Source organism: Mobula hypostoma, chromosome 23, assembly GCF_963921235.1.
Source record: "Mobula hypostoma chromosome 23, sMobHyp1.1, whole genome shotgun sequence".
Lineage (NCBI taxonomy): Eukaryota > Metazoa > Chordata > Chondrichthyes > Myliobatiformes > Myliobatidae > Mobula > Mobula hypostoma.
Window position 1 is genome coordinate 8,583,745 of NC_086119.1, and position 21,374 is coordinate 8,605,118.

At 39.7% G+C, this 21,374-nt stretch overlaps 1 protein-coding gene across 12 annotated transcripts in view; it reads right to left on the reverse strand.

Annotated features, from left to right (window-relative positions):
• Positions 1-21,374, reverse strand: part of trim37 (tripartite motif containing 37) — a 158,598-nt gene that overhangs the window by 101,926 nt on the left and 35,298 nt on the right. For all 12 annotated transcript variants that reach the window (XM_063031586.1, XM_063031587.1, XM_063031582.1 and 9 more), the window contains exons 15-19: positions 20,387-20,566; positions 17,414-17,528; positions 12,699-12,914; positions 11,854-11,993; positions 7,402-7,481 (exon numbers count right to left, since the gene is read on the reverse strand). In XM_063031586.1, coding sequence (XP_062887656.1) covers positions 7,402-7,481; positions 11,854-11,993; positions 12,699-12,914; positions 17,414-17,528; positions 20,387-20,566 — 731 coding nt within the window. The remainder of the gene's footprint in view (positions 1-7,401; positions 7,482-11,853; positions 11,994-12,698; positions 12,915-17,413; positions 17,529-20,386; positions 20,567-21,374) is intronic.

The following is a 21,374-nucleotide window of genomic DNA, read 5'->3' on the forward strand; positions in this document are numbered from 1 at the left end:
GGAGAGAGGAGAGGAATAGGGTGTTGTGTTATTGAGGTAGGTATGGTAATATGCAGGTTCATAGAAATTAAGCAGAAGTTACATAAACCTAATCTGTATTCTCTTGCAAGCTAGGTTAGGGGAAATATAGATACTCAGTTATTGTACATCATAAACATTTTGATTTCAACCACAGGAAAAGCACCTTTTCTACAAAGTAGCATACATTTGGAACTTGTCGCTGCAGTTACTTAAGCCTTGCATATGGAGACTGACAAGAACAATGTCTTGAAGTAAAAGGTACCAAGGGATATCATTCAAAAGTAGTGAAATGATACTATGACTGCAGCTCAAATATGAACAAGTTACTGAATACATTTAGCAACACACATCAAAGTTGCCGGTGAACACAGCAGGCCAGGCAGCATCTCTAGGAAGAGGTACAGTCGATGTTTCAGGCCAAGACCCTTCGTCAGGACTAACTGAAGGAAGAGTTAGTAAGAGATTTGAAAGTGAGAGGGGGAGGGGGAGAATGGAAATGATGGGAGAAGACAGGACGGGGAGGGATGGAGCCAAGAGCTGGACAGGTGATTGGCAAAAGGGATATGAGAGGATCATGGGACAGGAGGCCCAGGGAGAAAGACAAGGGCAGGGGTAAACCCAGAGGATGGGCAAGGGGTATAGTCAAAGGGACAGAGGGAGAAAAAGGAGAGAGAGAAAGATTTGTGTGTATAAAAATAAATAACGGATGGAGTACGAGGGGGAGGTGGGGCATTAGCGGAAGTTAGAGAAGTCAATGTTCATGCCATCAGGTTGGAGGCTACCCAGACGGAATACAAGGTGTTGTTCCTCCAACCTAAGTGTAGCTTCACCTTTACAGTAGAGGAGGCCGTGGATAGACATGTCAGAATGGGAATGGGATGTGGAATTAAAATATGTGGCCACTGGGAGATCCTGCTTTCTCTGGTGGACAGAGCGTAGGTGTTCAGCAAAGCGGTCTCCCAGTCTGCGTCTGGTCTCGCCAATATATAGAAGGCCACATTGGGAGCACTGGACGCAGTATATCACCCCAGCCGACAGACAGGTGAAGTGTTGCCTCACCTGGAAGGACTGTCTGGGGCCGTGAATGGTGGTAAGGGAGGAAGTGTAAGGGCATGTGTAGCACTTGTTCTGCTTACAAGGATAAATGCCAGGAGGGAGATCAGTGGGAGGGATGGGGGGGACGAATGGACAAGGGAGTCGCGTAGGGAGCAATCCCTGCGGAAAGCAGAGGGGGGGGGGGAGGGAAAGATGTGCTTAGTGGTGGGATCCCGTTGGAGGTGGCGGAAGTTACGGAGAATAATATGTTGGACTCGGAGGCTGGTGGGGTGGTAGGTGAGGACCAGGGGAACCCTATTCCTAGTGGGGTGGCGGGAGGATGGAGTGAGAGCAGATGTGCGTGAAATGGGGGAGATGCGTTTGAGAGCAGAGTTGATGGTGGAGGAAGGGAAGCCCCTTTCTTTAAAAAAGGAGGACTTCTCCCTCATCCTGGAATGAAAAGCCTTACTCCTTACTCCTGTTTTCAAGAAAAGCTTTTAGTGCTTGCTTACTGGGTAGGCTTGAACTGATAACCAAAAATATGATTACATGAAAAAGCAGAAGGGGGCTCACAATTAAATGAGATGATGGCTGATTTTTCCTGCAATTCCTTTGATACCCAAATATCTTCTAATTTCCATCTTGAATACACTTAGTGGCCAAGTAGCAACAACTTTTTTGAATTTAGTACCCTCTGAAGGGGAAAAAAAAAACTTGTGTTATGAATGGCTGATCTGCCCCCCAATTTCAAACATAGCAGCCAAGGGAAAATATTTTCCCTGTTTTCATCAAGGGAAACCTTACAGTGAGGCAGCGCTCATTCTTCTGAATACAAGAGCACATAGGCCTAGTGTGCTTAATCTCCCCTCAAAGGATAAACTTGCCATCGCAGAAATTAGTCTGGTGTACCGACACTACACTCCCTCTATTGAAAACTCACCCTTCCTTAAGTAGTGAAATCAAACTTGTACAGAGTATTCCAGACATTAACACATCTGTATCCCCCTGAAGCCTCAGTTTTGCCCTTAGAACCCAGACTACTACCCAGTTTCACCAGGTTGCATTTAATCTTTGTCCAAATCAGTGATACAGATTTTACAACTAGGATTCCTGCACTAGATCCTACAGAACTCTAGTTCAGTTACTACAAGAGCCAATCGGATCCTCAATCTCCCACAGTGAGTCACTGAGAAGTGTAATGGAATTCTCTCTATGGGCCTGGATTACTGTACCTCCAGCTACTCAATAGGATCAGATTAACTGTCAATTTAAGGATGCCAAATATTCATTTTCTCAGAGCTTTGTGCACAGTGGCTGAAATTTGAACCACCTACAAAATGCACTGAAGTTATTCACCAGGTTACTCCAACACTGCTTTCCAAACCTGCAGCCTCAATCACCAAGGGCAGACTACCACTGTAGAAAAGTCCTCACAATAGCACACTATCCAGACCTAGAAATATTTCACTGGTTCTTAATTCTGGACATCTATCAGAAGGACTACTGCTCACCACCAGTTTTCAAAAGTGCATTTCAAAACTCAAATTAAACTTATTATCTAGTTACATACATGTTACCATATACCTTAAGATTCATATTTCTAGAGTGGACAACGAAGGGTGGATTGCTCAAATTCTCCAAACGAAAAATACGCAAAATTGTCACAAAATTCCAACCCAAAAATTATTGCTGTTTTTCAAGAATTAAACAATAACATCACTGGTATCTTAAATAAAAAGATGACAACAGGATATCGAAAAGAAGAAAGTCAAGCAAGGCATTTCCTTAAGGATAGGGAAAATACCAATAGCTGTTATCTTCTTAGAAAAAACTGCAACATGAAGCACTTGCCTGACTCACACATAATTGGATATGGTTGGGAAAGGAAGCAAGGGAGTTTCACATTTAATTAAAATTACTCATTCAAATGAATCTTACTGTGTAATTAAAATGCCTTAAGTACAAAGAACTGAATATACTCAAAATACACTGCAGTCAAATCACTACCTGACATGGATTTATTTCTGATGAATGGCCTGACTCAAACTATAGATCTATTTTAAATTATTAAAAGCTGATTTATCATTATATTTGTAGTGTATTTTAAGAGATAAATAATTCTTTAAAAAAAGTAAACCTCTATTTAGACTTACATCTCAGTGATTAAATACTATATTAAAGGTGTAGTACTTTTGATAAGCAGGGTATGATTTTTCTCCAGATGTTACCAGGAAACAGGAAGATGCAATCCCTACTACTTAGTTTTCAGTGTTCTGGTTTTCAAAAGTACTAAAATATCTTGAGTTAAAAGGTAGCCAAGAAGAAGCTCAAGAGGAAAGTGTGAAAGATGTGAGAAAGCTTTGGCAAAACCCCCCAAGGTTTTCTGTACACGTGAAGCACTGGGGGATGAGCAGAGTGTAGGACTGATCAACAGAGTATTCACCAGTGAGATGGATTTTGATGAATGAGAGGTAAGCATAGAACAGCCTAATATGCTGGAACATGTCAAGGTTGAGAAAGGTAGTGTTGGAATTTTCGGGAAAAAAAACACATTAGAATAGATAAGTCCCTAGTCCCACATGGGATATGCCCCGGGTTACTACATGAAGTGAGGGAAGAGACTGCTGCACCTTTGGAGATGATCTTTGTCTCCTCACTGGTTACAGGGACACCACCAGCAGACTGGAAGGTGGCAAATACTATTCTTTATTCGAGAATGGTGATAGTGATGATCCTGGGACTTCATAGCATCAGTGCTGGCCAAACCATTGGAGAGGATTCTTAAGAGATAGGCTTTAACAGCATTTGGAAAATGGGGATAGTCACAGGGATAGACAGCATGGCTTTGTAAGAGGTAGGTCATGCTTCAAAAGCCTGATTGGTTTTTTGAGGAACCAACAAAACAAACTGATGAATGTAGAATGGTACATGTAGTGTGTACCCTGCCTGGGGAAAGTGGGGATTTTTGAGAGACTCAGGCACATGGATGAAAAAAAAATGGGAGGGCTATTTGGGGTAAATGGGGAGGGGTTAGATTGATCTTGGAGAAGACTAAAAGGTCAGCACATCATAGGCTAAATGGACTGTACTATTCTATATTCGATCTAAGTTCTATGTTCTATTTGAAACCATTAGCGAAGTTTGAAGGATTAATGGGATATTGTTATTAATGTGAAATTATTTATGGACGGCGGGAGGAGAAGATGGCAGGGCGCCACACGTGCACAGCTCTCCGGTGAAAATGATATATCCATTAAATAGGGGCCGTGGACAATTCTGATTTGATGGAGAATGGACATGAAAGCACAGAGGAACATCTGGAGAAATTTCTGAAATGCCCATTCGTTGCTGTCGTTACTGTGTGGTCGTGAATCTTTCGGAGGGTAGGCCTCAAAATCCCCGGCCTTGCCTGCTTTTGGCAACCGAGAAGGAGGTCGAATCGTTCGGACAGAGATGGCGCTCAAGTACTTGGTGTCGGAGAGCTGATCAGAGCTCGAAGTTTTCCGATGACTCAGAGTTGGACTGTGGTCGGCATGGCAGGGAGAGTTTTTCTTCCTTCTCCCATCTGCGTGAGATGTGGGACATTTGAGAAACTTTGAACTTTACTGTGCTCACGGACTTCTTCATCAAGTTATGGTATTGTTACACTGTTTGTAACTATATGTTATAATTATGTGGTTTTGTCAGTTTTTTCAGTCTTGGTTTGTCCTGTGTTTTGTGATATCACACCAGAGGAAATGATGCATCATTTCTTAATGCATGCATTACTAAATGACAATAAAACAGGACCATGTGTCTTGATAATCATTAAATCATTATTTAAATATATCAAGCACAATGTAAATCTCTATCATTCCTAAGCTCAAGCATCTAAAGATCAGGGCTCACCAACATTTTTTTTGCCATAAACTCCTACATTAACTGAGGGATCCATAGACCCCAGGTGGGGAACCCTGATGTAAATACAAGTTTATGAACAAGTACATAAGGAATGCTGAAACTAAAGGGTTATATGGCCATAAACAGGTTGCATAGAATGAGCTTGCATTTCTGAGTTTAGAATGGTAATAGAACTGAAATGTTCACAAGGACTGTCAAGTGCAAAGATATTTCCTGTAGTGGTGGAGTGATATAGGAACACAAAGGATGTCAGAAATCTAAACTCTTCCTCAAAACAGCAAATGAGGTTGGAAGTCAAAGAGAAAGGCTCAAATGAAATTTTCCAAACCACCACCGAGTGGTTTTTATTAAGCTATAGCTTTTGGTATAAAACCAAATCTGATTATGAAGATCAGTCCTGAACTCATAGAAACATGAAGCAAATGCAGAGATAAATGCACTTACTCCTACTCCTCTGGACACTGAACTTCAAATCTAACCCAAGCCTACAGTTGCAAGAAAAAGTTTGCGAACACTTTGCAATTACCTGTTTTTTTTTTGCATTGATTACTTATAAAATGTAGCCTGATCTGCATCTAAGTCACAATAATAGACAAACACAATCTGCCTAAACTAGTAACACAAACAGTTGTACTTCTCATCAATACCGATTACATCATTTAAACAATCACAATCTAGGTTCAAAAAGGGATGTGACTCTCTCAGGTAATAAGATACAATAAAATAAAACTATTTATCCCTAAGGAAATTGTTGCAAGGTTATTCGGTCAGAAATATATACTTTAAAATACAAAATGTAAACACAGAGGTACAAAAAGACTACAAAATGTGCATTAATAAGTATAGAGCAAAATACAGATGTACAATGAAATCATATACTTATACACTTAAGAAGGAGAAGTTGTAGAGTCTTATAGCTATTGGGAGAAAGGCTCCACAAAATCTAATTGAAGTCAGGTGTTCCAATCAATGAGATGAGATTGGAGGTGGGGTTATAGAGATGTGTTGTCCTATAAAAGTCAGGTTACTGACAGAGCCTGCTCTTCTCAAGAAAGATCTGTTTATGTGCACCATGCCTCGATCAAAACAACTTTCAGAGGACCTCAGAAGAATAGTACAGATGCATATAATTACAAAAGCATTTCTAAAGATCTGAGTATTCATCAGTCCACAGTAAGAGAAACTGTCTACAAATGGAGGAAATTCAGTCCTCTCCCGAGGAATGGGCTCCTGCAAAGATCACACCAGGAGCATAACATGCAGTGCTAAAGGAGGTTTGAATAAGAACTGAAGAGTAACAGCAGCAAACCTGCAGAAATTTCTTGAATTTGCTAAAGACTATGTTCATGTGTCCACTATAAGAAAAACAATCAAGAATGGTGTTCATGGAAGGACACCACGGAGGAAACCACTGCTCTCCAAAAAAAAACACAAAAGAAAATAAGACAAAAACCATTGGTGCACACCTCAAGTTTGCAAAAACCCACCTGGATGTTCTACACGTTTCTGGGGCAATGTTCTGTGAAGTTGAATTTTTTGGCAGAAATGCACACTATGTTTGGAAGAAAAAGGGCACTGCACACTGACATCAAAACCTCATCCCAACTGTGAAACATGGTGGAAGGAGCATCATTGTTTGGGGCTGCTTTGCTTGCTGCCTCAGGACCTGCATGGCATGCAATTGCTGAGGGAAAAATGAATTCAAAATTGTATCAAGACATTTTGCAGGAAAACCCTAGGGTAGTGGTCTGTCACCTGCTGCTTAATAGAAGTTGGATGATGCAACAAGGCAATGATCCGAAACACAAGAGCAAATCAACAACAGAATTGTTTGAAAAGAATTCATGTTTTAGAATGGCCAAGTCAGAGTCCATACCATAGCCCAACTGAGATGCTGTGGAGGGCTGCTCATGCAAGGTTTCCCAGAAATATTGAAGTAGTGAAACAGTTTTGTATGGAAGAATGGTCTAAAGTTCATCATCACCATTGTGAAAGTCTGATCAGCACTTACAGGAAACATTTGGTGGAGGTTATTGTTGCTAAAAGAGGCTCTACCAGTTATTAAATACAAGCATTCACATACTTCTTCCAGCCTGGAATGTGAATGATTAAATAATGTGTTCAATAAAGATGTGAAAGGTACAGTTGTTTTCATCTTATTAGTTTAGGCAGATTGTGTTTGTCTACTATTGTGACTTAGATGAAGATCAGGCCACAGTATGTGTAATTAATGCAAAAAACCAGGTAATTGCAAAGAGTTCACAAACCTTCTTGCAATGGTCTTCAATAGTGACAATGAATGAAGAGAAAAGCTATTTTAGTTCAATCTCTGATAGAATTGGATCTGGCCTATGTACTTTACTGATGGAAACATCATTTGCAAGGCAATAATTCCAAGGTGCTCACTCTTCAACATCATTCGAAAGATTTTAAAATGCGAATTACCAGTAGCTCCTGCAGAGTCAGCTAACTCCCCTTCCTCCAAATCCATGTTGTTACTGTATTCAACATCATTCTCTCCGGACCTGTAACAGTTTGAAACAGTTTGAGTTGAGATTCAAGTAAAACCCCCACTTAAAGAGCAGAAAAACGATCAATGTATCTGGGATCAACGAGAGTTTCCAAGATTTGGAGTACGATCTGTAGTCATGTAATATTTACATCAAGAAGCAGGCAATGGCTCATTGTTTGGCTGCAACAGCAAAGTATTCATGAGTGGAATGTTCCTCCCAAAGTTGATACCAAACCACATCTTTCTACCAAGAAACTAGTCAATGTGAACAGAATTATAGCTTGTATAATCTCTCCTATGTTTTGTCAGGAGCCACACGATGTACACATAAGATCGGCAGTACTGGGTGTAATTATCAAATTACGATCTTGTAAATAAGGGAAACACAATTTCCCCTCCCCCCCAGGTTCGGTAAAATAATTGCTTCAGACTAGGTACAGATTAGTGAGCACCAGCAGTCTTTTGGCACTTTGCATGTGAAAATTCTTGCAAGTTAGTTTGAGACAATCCCTGTTCATTCCATCAGGATTACAGGATATTAAAGTAGAACTAATAACTGATTTCCCTCACATCCCCACATAAAGAAAACCCAAGTAAATTGAAATCCCAAGTAACAACTTTTGCTGAAACCAGTTCAATACTTAACCTGAAGTTTTACTGCAAGGGCCAATATCATAACGTGACAGAGAGCTTCCCACTGAGATGGACCCAATCCACTTCTACTCCCCATCCATTGAAAATTCCATAAATTTGCCACAAGTATAGTTTCCACCTATTAGTTAAGATTTATTACAAAGCCCTGTTCTGTCAGATACACTCCATTATTTTATACAGCATAGAGAATGACCTTTCTAGCCCAATACTCCCTTGTAACCAATTAATCTACTAACGTGCACATCTTTGGAATGTGAGAGGAAACTGGAGCACTCAGAGGAAACCCATGTGGTCACGGGGAGAATGTACAAACTCCTTATCTTTAAACCCGTCACTAGCACTATAATAATGTTATGCTAACTGCTATGCTACTGTGCTGCTGTTGAAAGGAGTCAAAAACTACACAGGCCCACTAAACACCCAAGCATACAGTATGTGGAAAGAAATCCATCCTGCTACAATGACAATGACATCCACTACTTTTCATAGACTTTTCCATAGAAGGACATTTGTTTCCGTATCAGGCTGTGATGCACACATCAATAGAAGTTTGTCAAAGTTTTAGATATCATGCTGAATCTTCAAACTTCCAAAGTAAAGGTCCTACTGTGCTTTCTTTGTAATTGTACTCTGAAATAACACCTAAGAATTTAAAGTTGCTGACCCTCTCCATCTCTGATCTCCCAATGAGGACTGGCTCACAGACTTCTTGTTTCCTCCGCCTAATGCCCATAATCAACTCCTTGCTGACACTGAGTAAGAGGTTGTTGTTGTGGTACCACTCAACTGGATTTTCAATCTCCCCCCTATAAGCTAAATCAAAAATGGTGACGAATTGGCAAACAGTGGTGTCGTCAGCCAACTTAAATATGGCAATGGGGCTGTGCTTAGCCGCACAGTCTTAAGTATAAAGTGAGTAGAGCAGGGGGCTAAGCACACAGCCTGTGGTGCACCTGTGCTGAAGGAGATTGTGGAGCAGGAGACATTGCTAATCCAAACTGACTAGGGTCTGCAAATGAGGAAATAGAGGATCCAACCTGCACAGGGAGATGTTGAGGTCAAGATCTTGAAGTTTATTGCTTAGCTTTGAGGGGACGATGGCACTGAATGCCAGGCTGTAGTCTGTAAAGAGTATCCTGATGTATGCAACTTTGCTGTTCAGATGTTGCAAGGTGGAGTGAAGAGGCAATGAGATGGCATCTGCTGTAGACCTGTTGCTCCAGTAAGCAAACTGGAATGGATCCAAGTTGCTTCTCAGGCTGGAGTTGATACATTTCATCAACAAACTCTAAAAACACTCCATCACTGTCAGTACAACTGCTATTGGAGGGTAGTCATTGAGGCAGGCTACCATGTTCCTCTTAGGCATGTGTAATTGAAGCCTGTTTGAAGCCGGTAGACATTTCTGAATTTCAAAGCAGGAGGTTAAAGTTATTGGTGAATATTCATTGAGCCAGGTAACCACATTCTTCCCACAACTGAAGCCTGCCGTTTACCTCAGACTCCTGAAGAGAGATGGTTGAAGATACCAGTGAACACTCCAGCCAGTTGTCCACTACAAGTCTTTAGTACTCAGCCAGGTACCCCATCTGGACTGGGTGTCTTCTGCTGGTTCACCCTCCCGGAGGTGACTCTCATTTGGCCTCAGAGACTGAAATCCCAGACTCACAGTGGGGTTTGGGGGTTTGTGAAGGTGCCTCCATGTTTTGAAGATCAAAGCGAGCATAAAAGGCATTGGCATTGAGCTCATCTGGGAATGAAACATTGTTGGTGTCACCTGAGTTGCTTGGTTTCACTTTGTAAGAGGTAACAGCATTCAAGGCCTGCCACAGCTGTTCAGCATCTCTCAGTGATTCAAGCTTGATCTGGCTTTGCCACTTTGCATGTGAGATAGATTGTACCCGGACTACTTCTATATTACTTAGTCATCACACCTGAATGCTACTGATCTGGCTCTCAAGAGATAGTGGATTTCGTGGTCCATCCAGGGTTGGAATGACTCTGAATGATTTTGTGGAGACACCCTCATCTACAAATGTGGTCTTTTTATTTATTTATTTATTTATTTATTTATATAAAATAAAAGCCCATGACTATCATGGTGTATTTGTTCTCACAGGAGTCCTTGAACCCAGCCCAGTCCACCAACCAGAAGCAATTCCGTAGCTGCTCCTGTCTCCCATGACTTTAGTCTTTACCTGTATGCAAGTAGGAGTAGATCAGATTTCCTGAAATGCAGTCTCGGCATAGAACTGTAGGCATTCATAATTGTAATATAGTAGCAGTCAAGTGCCTTGGGATCACTGGTGCTGCAGGTGATATATTGATGATAATTGAGCAGAGATTTCTTCAAACAAGCCTGATTGAAGTCCCTAACAATTATTTGAAAGGCACTGGGGTAGGCTCTTTCTTGTTTGCTGATGACAGCACTCAGCATCATTAGTGCCCACTCAATGTCAGCCTTTGGCGGTTTGTAAACTGTGGTCAGGATAACGAAGGAGAATTCTCTTGTTAAGTAGTACGGATCGACACTTAATAATTAAATGCTCCAGGTCAGGGGGACAAAAGTGTGACACAACTGCTGTGTCCAAGCACCACAAAGAGTTTATCATGAAACACAGACCCCCACCTTTTCCCTTCTCTGAATCAGCAGTCTGGTCCATCCTGTGTATTGAGAAGTCCTTGGATTGCCAAATCCTGCATGTCAAGAATGAGCCTCGTCTCTGTGAGACACAGAATGCAGCAATTTCTCAGTTCCTTCCAATACAGCAATGTTGCCATTAGGTCCTTGATCTTGTTCTCCAACACCTGTACATTTGCTAACATGATGCTTGGTAGAGGAAGTTTCATACCCCAGTGTTTTAGTCTGGCTTGGAGTCCTCCCTTTGCTCTCTTTCAGCTGTGGCAATGTACCTTCGTCCATTTAAAGGTGCTGTACCTGCATATTTGAGAGTTAAATCTGTAATTTGCTCAGATGATCGTGAAATTGCTAATTCATAAAAAGATGGTTCAAAAGCATGTTACTTAAAGGGAAACTACAGGCTGAAAATTGCAGTGAGAGTAGTTCAGAAGAAGGATATTTATAAGTTTTGTAAGCTGCCTGCAATGCGTTGCTGTGATTCACTAGTGCCATCTTGGAACGCCCATCACAGGTAAAGCCCTCTCGACCAATGAGCACGTTTACATGGAGCGCTGCTGTAGGAAAACAGCATCCATCCAGGCCCTGCTATCTTCTCGCTGCTGTCATCAGGAAGGCAGTACAGAAGCCTCAAGGTTTGGGAACAGTTATTACCCCTCAACCATCAGGCTCTTGAACCAGTAGGGATTACTTCACTTGCCTCCATCACTGAACTGCTCCTACAACCTATGGACTCCTTTCAGGGATTCTCATACTTGCGATATTTATTGCTTATTTATTATTTTTTTTGTAGTTGCAGTTTTCCTTTTGCATGTTGGTCGTTTATCTGGCCTGTTGGGCGCAGTTTTTCCACTGATTCTGTTGTGTTTCTCGTATTTACTGTGAATGCCTGCTAGAAAAGGAATCTCATGGTTGTATACAGTAACATAGCTGTACTTTGGTAATAAATTTACTTTGAACTTTGACTGTTATCAGAATTATAAACAATTCAATGCTCAAGAATTTAAATCAGTGAAGACCCACTAATGTCCATTTATTTATTAATATAAATGTTCTATCGCCCAAGTAATGGGGTAGACTGCACAATACTTACATTGTCTCCTCATCAATGTCATTTTCTTCTGTATTACTTGTTGCTGTGGAACTAGCAGAGGAGCTGCTGCCATCAAGTTGGTTCAATTCGTCATCCACTGTGAGGAACTCCAAGTCCAAATCACCATCAGAAAGATCATGCTAAATAAACAAACATACCTCACCTGTTACAGGACCCCAGCATTCTTTTCTAACATTTTTTAATGCTTCACCTCTGCCTATATTTTGAAGCATCCTAAGCAATAAGTTCAATCACAATTCACCCAACAGTTTAAGGCACTTCAGAACATGCACTACAAATAGTATAACCTATTTTCAGATGAGCTGTCTGAATAGTTCCCCAAGTAAGGACTTCGTTAAAAGGCAGGATGAGATCATCTGCAACTTCTTGGTAAAGGGACTACAGGTATTTCCAAAATTTTCCAAAAATGGGCAAATGGAACAGGAGCTGTCGTTAGTTTAAACCACACACATTCCATGCAGCACTCCTTTATACTTGGGCATTTCACTCTATGAATGAACTGATTAATGCACATTGCAATTATGGCATTGTAAATTTACTTTTACTTAAGAATCTGAAGAAATTGCTTATTTACCATTCAAATAAAACTGTAGGACGAAAAACATGGGCTAAGCATCAAAGCCTCAAAAATGAAGCTTTGTAGGCATATTCATCTGTGCTGAATTAAGCATTTTTATAGTTCTTTTTTTTTGAAGCTGTTTGCAATATCTGATTTTTGTATGATTTTGAGATACTCAAAATATTCCCTGAAGACTTGACCTGAATTTTCATTAAATCAGCTTGGAAGATTTTCAAAGTTTGTAGTCACAACTAAAACCACCTACATTTGAGTCGTCCTGTGGCGTCTTGTCCTCTTCCTCCTCCTCTTTAACCTGGTTTACTGCTAAAGCTGAACAAGCACCCTCTGCTGGCAAATCTTCATTACAAGCAAGCTTTTTTGTCCTGGTATCTGAGCAGTCATTGTTTTGTGGGCTCAAGCGCATATTGGGTGGTGACAAGCTTTGCGAGGCTCTGTTACGTGAAAGTTCAATGGCCAATCTCTGTAAAAGTCAAGATAGGGACAGGGGAAAATGCAGATGGTAGAGATACTTGACACAAATGATTTAAAATACACCAAATAAAGTGCACTCCTTGACCAACTAAATGAACAAGTATATGTCTTTGTTTCACTTGAAGAATGTTGGAAGGACTCTTAAATCGATAGACACATACATTTGATAAACACTGATGAATATATAGACTCTTACAGTAGGTAGATAGCAGAAGATAATGAGGCCATCCATGCTTCATTGATATCAGATGTGGAAGTAGGTCAACAACTCCACAATAAAATAAACCATTTCCTTAATCCCTCATAAGCAGGGTGCATCGATAACCAAAACTCTGGATTCTATTACATCTAAGTGAATTACATAAGTAAAACTGTGCTCAACACAGACAAAACACTGGAGGAACTCAGCAAGTCAGGTAGCATCTGTGGAATGGAATAAATGCTACCTGATTTACTGAGATCCTGCAGGATTTTGTGCACTTTGAGCAAGATTTCCAATATCTGTAGAATATCTTGTGTTAGTGCAGTTTTGTTGACTTGATTAGGTATTCCACTTGCAAAGTTGCAGGATCTCAAAAAATTGGAAATGGAAAGAATGTAGAAAGGTACAGCATAGAAACAGTAACTGCAGCCCACTAGTAGTAATCAAATGCCCAGTTAAACCAACTGCTTCTGCCTACAGTATCCATTTCCTTCACATTCAAATACCTACCCAAGAGACTTGCGAAAGGCTCTCGTATAATTGCTTTCACCACCACTCCTGACAGTGCTTTCTAGGCAACAATGAAGGAACGATTCTTCTCAAAATTGAACTAATGTGTTGAAGTTGTCCTTTTTACCAAAATACAAGATGTTCTCTATTAGTACAGATGCATTTTTACAGCAGGTGATACTCAAAGCTTAAAAAGTTCTTAGAACCTCTCGTGAAATCAAAACCTCCACAATTAAAGAAAAAAACGTTTTTACAGTTCTGTGCAATAAATCAAGTTTGAAAGAAAGCCAAGCATAGCAGTACCATCTATCTGCAATGGAGTGTCGAGGCCAATCAGTGCCATCCAATATCAACTGGGAGTATGATCCAACCAAGAAAACCGACCACTCTAACAGCTTACATAGATCCTCTATCACAGAGGAGGAGAAGGGCTGCAGCTACAGACACCAACATTTACAGCAGAGTAGCTACAATGGAGGCACAAGAAGCTGCAGATGCTGGAATCTGGAGCAACACAGAAACTGGATGAATTTAGCTGGTTGGGGAGTATCAGCAGAGGAAATGGGCATTAACTGTCCATTTCCCTTCATACATATTGCCTGACCAGCTGAGTTCCTCCAGCTATTCATGTGGCACCAACATCTATAGATTCACACCAAGTCACATACCATTCACCATTTGATTGATTGTATACTGCCAGTTCAACATCATTGATTGTTTTAGGATTATCTGTCCTTACCAGCAACAAACAAATTTTGGAATGAACTTAGAAACAAAACATGCCTGTTGCAAAATGATTATTCTAGTGAACTGGCCATCATCCACTCTCTCTATGAGGATTAGTTCCCATAGTTTTCTCTCCCAGACCAAGCACAAATACACCTATAAAGAGTGATAAGCTTTAGTAACACTCTTTTTACATTCAACATCAAAACAGTCTTTCAGACATCTGGCAGCTATTTTGGAAAACTGTTCTCATATAGTTGAGCTCAACATATTTGTTCGTTATGTGTTCATATGACATAGGTGATCACGGTCTTTCCATGACTTTGATTGTTCTGGAAGATTTTTCTACAGTAGTTTGCCATTACCTTCTTCTGCGCAGTGTCTTTTCAAGATGGGTGACCCCAGCCATTGTCAATACTCTTCAGAGATAGTCTGCCTGGCGGCAGTGGTCACATAGCCAGAACTTACGATATGTACCAGACTATCCACCAACTGCTCCCATAGCTGCACGTGATCCTGATTGGAGGCTAAGCAGGGGTACACCTTGCCCAAGGGTGATTTGCAGGCTAGCAGAGGGAAGAGGTATGTTACACTTTCTTTGGTAGAGAAGTACCTTTACTCAGCCACCCCCAACACATCAGTGCTTCAAAAAATTCAAGATTGGATGCTGAGAAAAGATAACATCTCATCTAAAACTGCTTGTACTGCATTTCAAAAACAGTAACATAAAAAGTATATCTCATTGATTAAAGACTGAACTGCAAAAGCAAAGTGAGACCACAAATTCAGTTTACATGACACGCCACAGAATATCAAAGAAGGTATTCAAATGATTAGCACCGATACATTATCGACCTTAATTATACAACCGAGCAGTGGACAGACTGCAAGTTGGGCATTTATTGTGCAATAAAATCTGTACAGTATGGATAACTAGTAATTGGAAATCTACTGATCTCTTTACAAAGGGTCATGAGATTAGTGCAGGAAAGTGATAGAGAGATCGAAGATCAACCATTATCTTAATGAATGGTAAAAGAGGCATGAGGAGTCAAATAGCCTACTCCTACATCTGCCTGTTAGGTTCTTATGGTGATAGGCACATATTTCTTTGCAATCAGTTGTAGAGAAACCCAGGTCAGCCATCTCCAATTACTCCTCCACAATGCACATTAAGACGAATTAGAACAAGCTAGAATTTACTTTTTAATCTGGTAGTGCTCATCATCCAAGGACTTTAATTGTATGTTTACATGCATTTTGTTCCAATTACAAACAGGAAAATGGGAGTAGAGAAGCACAAGAGCAAGAATTGCAACTTGACCTCCTGGTGCTAGATGAATTATCTCTCAAACAGACACAAGACTAACTGTTCTTTAATTTATTACGGCTGGAAGGCTATACTCCGGGAAACTAGTGTCCAAATGCAAAGCGTGGACATCTGGAATTGCTACACAACCAGAGACACAATCAATTATTAAAATGAGGGCATTAATCAAGCAGGAAGTTATAGATGATCATAGTGTACGTGCTGGCATCACATGGACCAAGTGGTAATATCAAGATCTGAGACTTTGCTGTCGTATTATAGGCGGTGTTTTTTTTAAAAAAACAAGCTTGGAAGCAAGACGATGAACAATCAAGGGAATCCAGCAGCAACAGTTTATGAAATACAGAACTATGCATAATTATTCTTGTAATTAATCTTCTTGTGCTTAATCATAATTTTCTTGTGCAACAAAACCTTTCTCTGTGACGGCCAGTAAAATATTCCCGGTACTTCATTAGCTTTTTTTAAGATAAAAAAACTGAATTGTTATATCATCTACTACCTACTGTAAAAGTTGATTAATTTTAATAAAATCACTTGTTAGTATACAAGAAGAAGTCTGACTGAAGGCCTGGAGCTGAAACATTAATTGCTTCTCCTTCCAGGGATGCTGCCCAATTGGCTGAGCAATTCTAGCTTTCTATATTTATTAGCCAATTGTCATACATATCGCAACCTCATTCTATAACAATCCTGGTGAAGCCTTTTGTTAATAACCAATAAGCCCTACAACCTTCACAAGTTTCTCCAGTAACTTCCTCATTTGGCAATGATGGAAAACTGGATGAAAGGTGATCAAGCCAAAATGTTAACCCTACCCCAGCATAGATGCTACTGACCTGTAGCACCTCTGCAGCATTTTTTAAAATAGATACACACACACTTCAAATTTCCAACATTTTATCTTTGTTTCAGTTTATAGTTGCGGCACTGGCTTTCCATTTTTTTCATAGATGGCATGTTAAACCTATTTAATGTATAATCCAAGTTACTGGTGTTTTTAATCTTCTGTCATGATTCAAACTCCTTGCCCTTATCTTCTTTACCTTTATCTACTCAATTTCACTTTGAATACATTTTAATTCATACTTCTGTTAATAGACCTGTACAACAGCTTCTCCTGCTTAATCAGGCCCCATTTGCCTGTTGAACTTGCCACAGTAATGTTATAATTTGCATTTATGACCACTTGTCACTTAAAGAAATTAAAATTTATGCAAGTAAAAGTCAATGCTAACTAATGGCATATGCTATTCACACCAACAGCATAAATTTGACCTACAGCTCCTCCCAAAACAATTGATGAAAAGCTTTATTTCCTCCAAGACAAAAAAAACACAGCTGGTACAAAATATTTGAACCAAAAATAAAAAGACATCATAAACCATTATCACTTCACAAAACTGCATTTGAACCAGTTTAATGGAAAAATTCCATTTCATTTGCAATTTCTAATACAAAAAAATTTACAAACTATTATTATAGCACAAAGCGAAACTAAGCACGGAAGAAAACACCATTCATAAATCCGCATAGCAATACAGTACAGGGGTTGCAGTATAACTCAGGCATGTAGCTAGTGACTGAACCTACAGTTACTGAAAAGCTACATCAGAGTACAATATTCAGGAAGAAGCACCATTCATCAAGATCAAATGTCAATCAGTGCTGTTTAAGTTCCCATTTGATTATAGGATGAAGGTAGATTACAGAAATTTACCTCTTTGAGATTGTTGATTTGTTGAATGTAGCCTGTTTGAGCCACCTCAAGTTGGCTGATGTACCAATTCTGGTCACGGCATTTCTGGAAAAATGTAGGTGCACGCACCTGGTACCTGTACGATTTAGACAGGTTTGGGGGGGGGGGGGAGGAGGGGTGGAGAAAGATGGACATATAGAATTAAGAACTCTTAAAATGAATTTGACCAAATAATAACTTTGCCAAAATTATATTTTACAGAAGCAGAGAAACATGATGGAGTTGGGTTTAGATGTAAATTTCCAATATTTCTAAAGAAAACGCAACTGAAATCCCCATTTAGCTTGAGAAGCAACAATATAGAGTTAAGTATTTTCCTCCCACAACATCCAAAGTTACTTACCTTAAAAAGTTAACCACAGCAGCTTACCACCACCACCCTTGGACTTGCTCCAGTAGGCTGCTGACAGCAGGCTTTACAGGTGCTAAGTTGCGGCAACGAAAGGGTTAACAGAAGGTCCAGGCAAGCACAAAATGCAGATAATGTGCAGTCAGCCCAGGTAAGAAAGCATGTTTCAGAAGTGTCTTTGAAGAGTATAGCTTCCCTTTCCTAGACGTGGTGGGGGAGCCATTTGTCATACAGAGACAAGTGTAAGCCACACACACCAAGGGATAATTACTTCAAAGTATCGTTGGTTGCTAGTTTCTATTGACTTTTAACACCTCTATTATGAATGTGATTGATATTGGAAGAAGGAAATTTAAACATACAGCTTCACAAATGGTCATTATTCATAACGGCTAGTCAACTCTATATAAAAACGGCATTTCTCTGTACAGCTTCAGAACATTGTAGTGACAGGGGCCATGCTGTTCTCTTTGTGTACAAGTAAATAAAAGTATGATTGAGGAATGAGTGCCAGTTCTCAGAGTCCAATTAATCGGTGATGACACAGGCAATATGAAGACTTGCTTCAGAATGAGTGGTCACAGATTGATAGGTCCCTCATGAAACATATTTGTCTGAGATCCTCAGTCTATTACTGTCAGATGCATGGATGATTCAGACTCAACGTTATGCAAGTCAAAACATTTTCTCCATCTTCATTTTTGGGTCATTTTCCCAATGACATTGGATCACATGACACACAAATGTCGTGCTAGGTGATACAAATTCTATTGTTTTTACATCTGCTGCATGAAAATTTTAATAAAATCATGAACATAAATACTTCTAAAGAACTTGCAGATAAAATATTTCCATTAACCTGGTTCAACAGAAAATGCAAATTTGTACCTACAGCTGCCATATCTTAATGTCTTCAGATCTGAATGTAAAAATTTTTTATTAGTTCTACTGAATTTCCTTATCATTGTGACATCAAGAAAGGGGTGTGTGTCTGTGTAGGGTAGCCAATACCAAAAAAGCACCTGAAGCGAAAAGATTAGGACCTTGAAATTGCGTGAGGCATCTAATTATCTAATCCTCTCCTCTGATAACGCCATGAAAATCAGAAAATATAAAATTACACCTTACCAGTGTACTTGAACAGCAATTATTTTCAATTCTAAACCTCTTACTAGTATTAGTGGCACAGTTTAGAGTTTTCATTTAAATTAGATCTCCACGACTCACTCCAGACCCTCAAGTAACAGTCAAGTGACCTTTGTAAGTGTACAGGTTGAGCACCCCTTCTCCGAAATGCTTGGGGCTGGAAGTGTTTCGCCTTTTTTTTTTAGATTTTTGAAATATACTGCATCTACTTAATGAGATAACTTGGGGATGGGACCCAAAATCCATTTACATTATATATACACCTTATACATATACTCTGAAGGTAGTTTTATGTAATATTTTAATAATTTTGTGCATGAAACAATAATGTGTACATTGAACTATCAGAAAGGTAAGCTCTCACTACCTTGGCCACCTAAGCAGACAGACAGTGACTGTTTGACATTGCCATCATTCCCGACTCCGAATTTATGTGCTACCGGTAAGCAGTCTTAGTATTATACTTGTTCATCAGACACATGTACTGATGCAGCCATTCAGAGTGTTAAGACTTCCATCAGTGATGACCTTGACAAACACGTCAATGAGCTTCCCTGCCGCTTCGTGATAAGCAGACGCTTTGTCACCACAAATCTTTAAAAATTTAATGCCATGTCTTTTCTTAAATTGCTGCAACCAGCCTACCGAATATTCACAATTACCTTCAAATTTTCAGTTTGTCATGATAGATCTTTGCACGTTTCATGATCAACATACCATTAAGTGACTTGTGTTCACTCCAAACCTGACAAATCCACTTTCAATACACAATCGAGATCTTTATTTCACACTTTATGTAGTGTTTCTATTTCTCATTAACTTCTGTTCATAACATATATTGGCCACTTCTCAGAGCTGTCTGTGCACACAGAGACCTGTGCCTTGCCAAGGAATCTACTCAGCACCTTATGGAATTTTCCATGTGCTGACATGACAGCACAAGAAAAATTTTTGGATTTAAGGTTTTCATATTAGGGGTGTTCAACCTGCAAGATGAAATCCTGAACAGGTTGCCTTGACTGAGACACTTCTCATTGTTAATAATCAATTTGCAAACTAGATTTTGCAAAGTGAGTTAAACAGTGCATTATGACTGGAATTCCATTCAGAATCTGCCTACAAAAAAAATGTCTTTTAACTCAATTTAGGCTCCTAGCATTTTTTTAAAAAAACAACGGTAACTATATTCATTTGCTGCCACCTGCAGGTGAAATGAAACAACAGTATGAATAGAAATTTATCCTTTATTTTTGAAAGAATGCTAGTATTCTACAAAATACTGGCAGACTTTAAAAAAAATGTAAAACCACTGTAGTCCTGGAAACATATGGCTCTATTCCAAAGTAATTGAATAAAATTTTGTAACCCTTGCTTCAATCAGGAATTGCACACAAAATTTTATTTTCAAATGAAGAAAATAATCCCAAAGTCCTGCTTACCTGAGCACCAAAGTGTCACTCTGCATATTCAGGTAACCCTCACTGGCAAGAAGGTCCAATCGAAAGAAACGATTGTAACCCCAACATTCACCAACTTCAAAATCAGAGGCAAATTCGCGAATTATGTTTTTGGTTGGGTCATTGGAGACTTGATGAACCATTTCTACTCTGTACTCATACCTGGAAACAAAGTATGGAGAACTTCACAGATTCTGTACAAAACGGAACTGTTCAAATACAAAAGGTCAAAAACTTTAATTTTCTCAATCTTTGACCAACTTAAATAATAAACCAAGTCTTAAACTTCGAAACATTTTAAGTATGTCTCACAAGGATCAGCACTTAATGTCTTCTTTAACCTGTTACCAGATTACATTCTATACACTATGCTTTAATGGAGACATCTAAAGTGCAAGCCTTTATAAGTGATGAAGGACTCAAACATTTGAACTCAACATTGCTTTCAGTTTAGATGCTGCTACTTAAAATTGTCAGTACATATAAAGACAAGATGAAAAATATACCCACAGGAGCACTATTAGTTCTTTGAAAGACGGGGAAAAGAAAAAGATCATATTCAGCCTATTGATTCTGCTCCACCATTCTATCATGGCTGATTTATTATCCCTTTCAACCCCATTCTCTTGCCTTCTCCCCACAATCTTTGAAGCCCTAACCTATCAACCTCCACTTTAAATATATTTAATGACTCGGCCTCCACAGCTGTCTGTGGCAATAAATTCCAGATTCACTACCCTCTGGCTAAATAAATTCCTCATCTGTTCTGAATAGATGTCCTTCCATTCTGAGGCTGTGCTCTCTGGTCCTAGACTCACCCACTATAGGAAATATCCTCTCCATATTCACTCCACCTGGAGCATTCAATATTCGATAGATTTTAACGAGATTTCTCCGTCCCCGCCCCCATTCTTCTAAACTCCCGCGAGTACAGGCTCAGTGCCATCAAATGCTCCTCATAAATTAACCC